The following is a 9833-nucleotide window of genomic DNA, read 5'->3' on the forward strand; positions in this document are numbered from 1 at the left end:
AAAATAAAGTGCATTAAAATATCGTGCTTTAAACAAGAGTAAAATAGCTTGCGTCGGCAGGGACTCTTTTTCTGCTTTTCTTCTTGGCACGATGAGAATTAAGGAAAAGCTCCGCAAGCGGCTAAAAGTAACTTTCTCACAGTAGTAACTTCAGAGATGCAAAAGGCTGTGGGAAACACGCTTTTCCTTTAGACGGACGGGTTCTTTGAAGTGCTTCGTTAGAATGCGCCACGGCGTAGCATTAAAATTTAAATACACGAAGTGAGATGCATACAAAGCGATTAGTATGATGCAGATCGTAAGCTACTTGATGCGCTCGGTAGGACGCGGGGACAATGTATACCAAAAGTGACCGAACCTCGTCATCGTTGCAGCACGTGACGCAGTATATCGCTAGGATGGGGAACTCTGGCGCCACTCTTCCTTGAACAACAGGCACCTCCACCCTTTCGCTGCTTATTTTCCCATTGTTAACACAGGAATCAGCGCACTCAGGGTGACTATGTTGTTGAACAGTGCGAAGGGTTCGTGTCGGAGGCGACTGAGGAGTGTTGGATAGAGCGAAGGGGGGCGTGGTCTCAGTTCCTGCGCTGTTGTGTAGGTCACGCAATTAGAAGAGTAGCGCGTGCGACGCCGACGACGACGCGCCGATCGCGTCAGCCCCGGGTCAGGTCAGGTCGGCCGCGCTTTCTCCCCAGCATCGGTATATAAGGCGGGCGCGTCCCGGCTCCGAAATCCGAAGTCGTTGTGTCATCACTCGCCATCGACAGCCGGTGCGCCACCGACCCTCTTAGGATTACGCCATGAAGGTGAGCTCTACACGCGGCGTCGGGATGGGCGGAACGACGTGTGATTCGAGCGGTAACTGGGAGCACCCTATACGGACGAACGAGTCAATGTTTATGAAGCGATATAAATCGGCATGTGATGTGAATGTGAAATGAAGTTCTTTAAAGCTTCATTACCGCCTCTAAAGTCTGTACTTTAGAGAGCATCTTAACTCAAAAGGAGGTGCAGCAAGTGCGTTATGCCAATTTCGCTTGTAAGCTAGCGTATAGACAGCAGGTGATCAAGGGTTCTGTAGTACCTCCAGTTTTCCTTCTTTCTGATATGATAGCGCACAAAACGAGGTAGCCGCTTAATCTATACTTCTTTTTATTGAAAAAACTATTGCGTAGCGTTCAGATTAGCCTAGCATTTTCCGATCCCGTCTCCAGCGTAATGCGCGGCAATAACCTATAGCAACACAAAAACGATGGCATAAAACTTGATCGCGGAGATAGCTTGGAGTAGTTATTGAGATAGAGCTCTGTTCTATACTTCTAGTCTATAAATGTTAAGACCCTAAGACTAAGTCCCTAACTAAACGCTACTTTGTAGCAGCGTTATGTTTCCAACAAGCGTCTTACTTAAAGGGACACTGAGGTCAAATTTAAGTCGGCCTGTATTGTTACATTACCGTATTCTCACAACAAAGGCGCTACTTATACAGGAAAGGAGCCTTTCGTAAGCTGTAAATAGCAAAAAATGACATAGAATGTTTACCACATTCGAATCATGCGAAAGAACCGATTTGTGCTACGTAGAAAACGACGATGAGCGGGCAGTGCCGCTGGACGGAGAGCTCGCGTTTCTCGGACTTACAATCGGCAAGAGACGATTTTGCCAGGCTCTGAACCTCCGGGTTACTGCTTCCTCACTAAAAATAAAATATCGATGTCGCCGGAGCCGAACGATTTTGCGAGTGAACAGCGTAGAGTCGGCACAGTTTTTGGTCGTGGATAACAGAGGCTCAGCTACCCTACACTTCACTGCAAAACTGCGGTCACGGTGTTCTTTTTGGTGCGGACGTCAAGAGTTTGAATAGGGCGAAAGGAAACGTTTTAAATAGAATTTTGTAAACGAAAAGATCAACATTCACAGAAAGCGCCACAGAATCTTTTGTTATTGAAAGCTAACATAGGATGGGATTTTCCTCAGCATCAGTTGGACAGCAAACGAGCTATACGCAAATCAGCTATTCGGACATATCTATTAATTGAGTCGGGCTGCCATTGTTCTGCGAAACTTGCTGTAAAAGCGAACTATTTTTTTCTGAGGTGATTTCTATGCACAATTAACTACTTAGGTGGCAATGACGGTTGCGGAAGCTGTGATAGAATTTTGTTTTTTTAATCTACATGCTTCGTGGTATGTAAGACACCACAGGGAAAGAAGGCAGGCGCTCGAAAATAAGACACAGACTGGCCCTTGTTATTTAAATTATTTTCCCGCCCCGTTTTTTTTTACCACCAGCAGGAAATGCATTACTTTCACGCCTCCCTTAGTATTCGTTTAAATGGTGTCCACTTTCTTTAACCCTCAGAACAGGAGTCGTCATGATACACCCAACAAGGATTGCGCATTTGTTGATAAAATTCACTTAAAAAGCGTGCGCTGAGTCTTAGCTCCACGGAAGTTCCATTCATGTATCAATATGCAATCTAATAATCTCAAGGCGTGCCCTTACTGTTTGATCTGATTAAAGAGAGCATTTAATTCAGCCCCACTATTTGGCCATATGTCAAAAAAAATCTCAGAAGTCCGTGGATTTCTGAGTCCTTAAATGTCCTGATAACATTCACGACCTGGCCATGATGTACAAGCAAAGACCAGGCTCTTTAGATTAAGGCATGCGCGAGTACCAAACCAGAGGCAAATTCAGACGCCTAACACGATGCAAGCATACGAAAGACATGTATTTGCATTTAAATATAGGCTAAGCTCATGTTTAGTGGCCACTCAGTTTCTGTGGTTCTTTTTCTTCATTTTTTTTTGCGTGATTCGAGCAATTGTACTCGAGCCAATAATCATAACTTGTCGGTGTACTGTAATGACGGAAATTCAAATGAGCATCAAGAGCGGGCGCTTTTTTATCGATTCATGTTATGCCAGACATTTCAATTTTTTATACTGTCTCTATCCGTTAAGCAGTAACAAGCATCTCCGCTAATGTTTTAACTTTTGCGTCGCTGAATAACGTTGCGTCCTCATTGGCATGGTTGGACGCGTAGTTGCGTTACATATTGCAATATGCTGCAAAGGCAAGTGGATTTTATTTATCACAGCACTACGTATCAGTGTGCGTCTTAACGTCCTCCCTTTAAATAAGCAGTAATTAACAGAATATTTAATATTAGTACTTATTGGGGATGGCTTATTGACGAGCTTCAATATTACTACATCCGGATGCAGAACTTGGTCACAGCCGGCTTTCGAAATTCTGTTCGAAGCTTATGGCCAAGTCATTACTTTATTATATTCACTCACACAATCTGGAAAGGAACGAAGGAGTACTGCCAACTTGAGCATCGCATTTTCTCAGCAGGCGAGCATACTTGCTGATAGACGTGGCGACCGTATAGCCCCCGTATAAAACCTCCATTGTCAACTTCTGTGTAATAGAAACAAGAAAGATCTGTACTGTCTCATGCAATTTGTTCTGACGTACGAGATGTGTTTCTTTTTTTTTTTTTGCTCGCAGGAGTGCGTCTTTCTAGCTGCCTGGCTGGCCGCGGCTCATGCTGGGTATGTAGCGCCGGTGACAGGGTTTATTGAGACCGAGTCATCCACGAGCCACCATTCGCAAGACGTAAGTCCCGTTTCCCTAGTACGTACATTTCCACTGTACCGAAACAGGCTCGTTCTGGTATTACCCGCGCACCTGGCAAAGAGGGCCAGAACACACGCGGCTGAAATAGCAACTCGTTCTTTCTCTCTTGTTTCGGAGCGACAAAGTACGTAAGCAAAAGCTTGAGCTCTGGTGCTCATTTATCATTCTGAAAGAAGGACTCTCGCATCTGACGGTGTGTTCCGGCACTTGTGATGGAGGTTGAAGCTAATGGCGCTGGTCATTGACGTATTATGGCCATTCCTATTAATGACGTGCCGCAACTGACACAGGTGCTATGATCGGTCGATTTACCGATGAATAGAAAGCCCCGCCTCCAATTCGAAGTGCTGATTAATCACTGTTATAGTATGCGGCAGCTCTGCTCGGTGGTCGTTATCGAGTGGCAAATACACGGAGTGCTGCATGTAAGTTCTATAGAAAATGGGTGGCGCTCTGAACGCCCCACACCTTTTAAGCGGCCTCGTGCTACCGGGTACGCCCAAGAGATAACTGCACTGGGCGGTACAAGGACAGACAGTCGCACGCGAGTGTAAGAGATTCTGCAGTTTTTTGCAGGTGAGAAAGCTGTCATGCACGAAATTAGCCTTCAAAGTCGGATTCACTGCCTCTCTTCTAAGTAGTATTTAGAACGTTGGTTTTGGGTCAGCTTGGTCTTGGAGAAAGCGGAGAATAGACTAGCAACCACTGGTGTATTCATGATATGAGGACCTCAAGAAACAAATTGTTACGGCGGGTTAGAAACTTGATGTAAAGAAAACAAATTTTTTAAATAGTGAAGAACAGCAGTGCACGATAACTTATGATATGGTGGAAGTAGTGAGACGCATCATTTTTTCTTGGAACAATACATACGGCAGATCGGCACGGTAAGAAAGGATATCTCGCAAGCATCACAAGCAATTGGCCCAACATTGGAACTGTACTGGCAAAGCTGGCCCTACAAAGGACCAGGATGGGACCATTCTGTTGCAATATTGGGCCGATGACCTGTGCTGCTTGGGCTGCCGAAAAAAAAAGTCAGTTTGGTGCGCATTTGGCCCGCGCTCCAAGTTAAGTACGGCAGCTTGCTAACATCCCTTAAAGGAAGGGCCCATTCACACTTGAGAGTCGCAGAGGTCGCGCGACCAGCAGTCGCCTGCGACTACACCGCATTTCGACAGCCCCTATGTTCACACTTCCAAGGGCGACCTGCGGGTCGCCTTCTCGTTCGATTTTCGTTTGAAATGAGAACTCTTGGGAATGACGCCGTTCGCGCGCTTTCGAGAGTTTCGTCTGCTTTGGCCGCGTCTCCTGCGCTCGCGCTTTGCCCTCGAAAGTGCTCCGGTCTCTCGATATTAACAATGTACTGCGACGACCTGAGCGAAGAGGAAGATATAGCGGCAATGTGCACCGCGGCCGTACAAGCGGCCTTCCAGCCAGCCTGGATGCCGGCCGCCAGGGTCAGAAAAATGCTCTAGTATGTTTTTTGTTCGCGTTCATACCATGCTCTGGGAAGTCGAAATTCAAAAATGAATCAGTTTTGAGGGTCGTTGGCCAATACCGAGCTGCTGGATACACGCAAATTTCTTCTCACAGCCGCTTTGCTGCTGTTGCCCAAAGCGACTCGATCGCCTGGCGTCTGCTTTCTCCGCTGCTGAAGGCGTCGCGGAAATCGAGCATATTTTTATCGGTCGCAGCGCTGGTCAGTTTCGAAACGTCCTCAGCAGCGGCATCTTTGCGAAACCGGCTAGGCTTCGCGACGACTACGGCAGCCAAGAAGCAGCGCAATTCGTCGCACCCGCGAGCGGCGTCGTTGCCGAAAGCTCGGCTCGCTCGCTGAAAGGTTCAGCGGTTTGCGACCCGCAGTCGCAGGGTTGCAAAATCGAGCAGCGAGTGACTGGTCCGCGACTGTCGCTTTTCGACCAACGCGACCGTTTGCGACTGTCGCTTTTCAACCAAAACGGTCGTGCGACCTCTGCGACTCTCAAGTGTGAATGGGCCCGAAAGCGCATGCCACTGCTCAGCTGTCGAGCTTAAACATAAAGTAAGGAAAAGCTCGGAATGATCCTCAGGACAATGCAGGGAGCAACGGATAGGAGAAGAGGAGGTGTAATGCTAAAACATATACAGAAGACTGTAAATTAGAGAAGAAATATGAATTCATTGCATTCTGGCTGAAATTTAGAGTTGGGTAAACAATTTTTCAGGACGTGGTAATGACCAAGGTTGACCGGGAAGAGTCACAAAATTAATGCGAATTGAAGGTAAATGTTAACGAAAGCAGCAGAACACCGGGCGCAGGAATGATATGTAAATATTTGTTGGCGCACACGAGTGGTGGCTGGCGCAAGAAAAGAAGAATTCATAATACGCAGTATAATGTTTTAATAACCGCGACTGAAAACCTCGAAATGTATACAACGCAGAGAAATAATACACATAGCATATCGGCACGGTAAGAAAGGATATTAGCTAAAAAAAGGCACGCATTTGGCCCCCGCTTCCAGATAAGTACGGCAGCTTACCAGCATACTTCAAAGGGAAGCACACAATCGACGCGCCCTGCCACTGCATATAGAAAAAAATCACTTACTTCTCTTTTTGATAGCAGCTACTCTAAAATTAATAAACAAGTCACTTAATGAAGCTTGAACGTATTTAATAAGGTATAAATCATTTATAAAGGCTGCCACTTCGGGGCTTCAAGGCGAAATGCTTAATGAGATACGAATAGCTTAGCGCTATTACATAAAAACAAACAGTATACAAAGCCTTGCCGGCTGGTCCACTCTGGTGACGTCAAGGTGCCATAAGGTTCGCACTGGCGAGCGACTTTGCAAGCCTGTATAAAAATAGATCCTCTTGTGAGCATGAAGATTCTTTCTTCCCCTCCTGTTCTGAACCTTTCTGGAGGAAGCAGAACGAGTCCACATTGTTCGTAAATACATTTAGTGAAAGAAATGGTTACAATCGTTCCTTTCTTTAGGTTGTTGTTTATTCGGCATTGTTCTCGCATGCTGCGCGCACATGACGCTTCATTCCCTTCTACCATCAGGTGGCCGGCAACTATGACTTCGGTTACAAAGAGCGCCACCCAGGCGGCGCCACCTTCCGCCAGGAGACGGGCTACCCTTGGGGCCACAAAGTCGGCTCATACGGGATCGCCGACGCGGATGGTCGTGTGCGACTCGTGAAATACGTGGCCGACGCCAACGGCTTCCGTGTGCACATCTCCACCAACGAGCCCGGCACGGCGGCCTCCAGTCCCGCCGGGGCTGGCATCAATGCTCCCGTCGCTCTGCCTGCTGTCCCCGTGGAACCCGTGGTCCTTGCGTCCTCGGCAGTGCCTGCGGTGAACGCTGCTCACGTCTACGGTCCCCCCATTGTGGGGCCGGTTTTCAAGCACGCTCCGCCCGTAGCAGCACTGGGTGCTTTCAAGGCAGCCTACGGGAGGAAGCCTTACGTGGCAGCGGCAGTGTCACCCGGTCTGGAAGTGGAGTACGATGGCCGAGAGGAGAGGCACTGGTGAAAGTTATCAATTCACAGATGACAGCGGGAAGCTTGAAGACGTACAGAAAACTCAGCGTCCCGGTTGCTGTATCTTCGTTGTCTACTGCTTGCACGCGTAGCATATTCAAAGCGTCAGGGCCATAGTACAAGTATTTTATACGACGCGCGTGCTTTTCATGTGATATTTGTAGTCAGTGTCTATAGCGTTTCGTGCCGTGGGCGCGCATTGGATATGCTAACGCCACAATATTTAGTGTCCATAATAGTACACCAAGCTTGAATACGTGCCAACCTTAGGCCGGCGACAAGCTGCAACAAGAAGTTCCTAAATGGACCTCCAACTTTCTCCACATGGCCCCATGTCTGGCTTGTGCGTCAGGAAGCAATTGTTATGCACATATTATGAGCATGGGTTCATTCAAAACTGCGCTTTAGTGACCCCACTTTGTGCACTGGTACCCTTTTTGTTGGAACTGAAAGGACTGTCATCGCACGGGTTCTAACCTGCCCTAAGGACCAATGAACGCCATCCCTAGGATATCTTTCATTTGCTGGCGCGAATTTATGTAATTCATTTAACCGTTTATAGGTCGCCTTCGAGCACGCACACAATATTTACAGCTTGGAGGAGTGGGAGGGGTAAGAATGTTAAGGATGTCTACCGTCAGTGTTTATCAGAATAAGGCTAGCGCGTGGTACTTCAGTAAACCAGCTATACCAGTCGAGACCTTTGTGAGCTACCACGCATGCAAATGTCCCCCGTCTCATGGGAAGCTGCTGTTAACAAATGCTAAATCATTGTGCCGGTACCCTTCGAGAATTCTGTTTTGGGTCTTCGCGGCTGTCGCAGCACAGGCCCGGTCAACATTAGCACCTAAGTTCAACACAGGTAATCGGTCCTACCTATCGCTAAAGTTTTATACTGAAAAAAACATAGACGTGGCAGGGGACAAATAGAGTGCGAACACGCAGCTATTCTTAAGTTATATCTGGGCTTCTCGCCTTGTAACGTCTTTATTCCGCTTAGCATCCTGTCAATAAAGCAACGTCGGGGTTTCGAGGTCACCGCTGTTGTAAAAATAATACGATAAAGGCACACGTGCCGCATAGTCACTTATTAGCGTTCCTACCAATATCGACTATAAGGTGTCGTGCGCTTGAATGGCAACAACTGCATTAGAATACAGTGCCAATGAGTCCTTACCGTGGTCGCCTATTCGCGACATTCTTGTTGGGGTTCCTTGAGCATTACATGCCATTAGCAGAGGGTCTTTAACTCGCTGCAACATTTCCTTGGCACAATAACTCGGTCAATATGTAAATGTGGTCGACATAGTGCAGCTATTGCCGCCTTTAGGAACCGCTGTAAGCGGCGTATCATGATCTCACCGGGAGAGATTTGGAACGGGATATTTGACCGCAGGAGTGGCTCAAACAGCAGCTTTGATGTAAGGTGTTGGTGTGTTCGTTTCCTTCCAGTGCGGGTTAAGCTTCTACTTATTAATTCGTGCAGCCTATGCTCAGTGTGCTCGCATGTAGAGTTTTACAATCGGATAGTGCTATTCATGAGTGAAAAACCTTACAGACACGCATAAGTGTGCTTTGTCGTCGTTAGAAATGCTATGGCTGGTCACTTTCAAATGCTCTTCGAACGCTTTTGAACTGCGTAGAATTTAAAAGTTTGCAGAAGCTCGAGCAATTTAAAGCTGAACGGTATCGCGGCATGCTTATCACGTAAACCACTGCCCTATTTTCTACTATTTGAGTTCTGATAGCTACTTATTTGCATGCAAAAAAGTGAATATTAGCGCCTCTAGGTTTGCTTGAGGCCTAGGTGTTGGGTTTGCTCGTGTTTAGTTTAAGGGTAAGCGGATGTATAATGTGTCGTAGTCGGGTTGCTGTGTACTCTTGTTTTTTGTTCGAATAAATACTCATTCTTCAATCAAACCGCTATTGGTGGATTTTCTTCAGCTGAGCATTTAAAGATACGGCCAAGAAAGTTTTAAGTTTAACCAGCGCATAGGTTTCTTTCTTTTTCAGCTACCACAACACACTCAAATAAATGGAATCGATTTGCTGGTCCGTTCAAATTAATTAGTCATCATGCACATTGTGCGAACTTCTGTATATCAGCCTTACAACTTTGGCTTTTGTCAATTTTCACAATTAAAGAAGCGAATTTCCTAGGAAAATTTGCTGTTAGAAATTACATTGTCAGGTTTCAGACGGGACACAAGCCAGAATTTCACACTTTACTGTGAAATTCGTAAAGGAACGGCAAATTCGGAATTTCTAAGGGGATCCGCTGTTCCTGCACAATTTGTCGAAGTTTGTGGAAATGCATCTTGGAGCTTGGTTGGGTCCACCGCGTCCCCCGGAGTTTGCGGACGTTAGATTCATGCGATTTCTGAGACAACTCAGTGCAGTGCTGTTCTGACGCTGTTCTGTTCACAGTGCGGTTCTGCTGCGGCGGACTCTCTTCTTGAGCGTGGGTGACCTTGATAACTTACAACTAACAGAACTTGCTCTTGAAATGACTACAAGGTCTATAAGCCGAGTGATATATCAGCATAGGTTCACAAAGAGAGTGTGAGAATTCAAGCGCGCTGAGTACTTTTGCGAATGCACAAATTTTTGTTGTCATTGCGCGGGTCACGTTACCCATACGCGC

General features: G+C 46.7%; 1 protein-coding gene across 1 annotated transcript; it reads left to right on the top strand.

The window, feature by feature from the left end:
• Positions 1-803: 803 nt before the first annotated feature.
• Positions 804-7181, top strand: LOC144097716 (cuticle protein 14-like). Its single transcript, XM_077630357.1, has 3 exons — positions 804-809; positions 3524-3631; positions 6708-7181. The coding sequence occupies exons 1-3, from the start codon at positions 804-806 to the stop codon at positions 7179-7181; spliced, it is 588 nt and encodes a 195-aa protein (XP_077486483.1).
• The last annotated feature ends 2652 nt before the right edge of the window (positions 7182-9833 follow it).

Source organism: Amblyomma americanum, chromosome 7 (genome assembly GCF_052857255.1).
Source record: "Amblyomma americanum isolate KBUSLIRL-KWMA chromosome 7, ASM5285725v1, whole genome shotgun sequence".
Lineage (NCBI taxonomy): Eukaryota > Metazoa > Arthropoda > Arachnida > Ixodida > Ixodidae > Amblyomma > Amblyomma americanum.

Excerpts from the sequence above, each read along its gene's own strand:
- LOC144097716 (XM_077630357.1), top strand. Across the intron at positions 3,632-6,707 it reads CGAGCCACCATTCGCAAGAC|GTGGCCGGCAACTATGACTT; the intron begins GTAAGTCCCGTT and ends TTCTACCATCAG.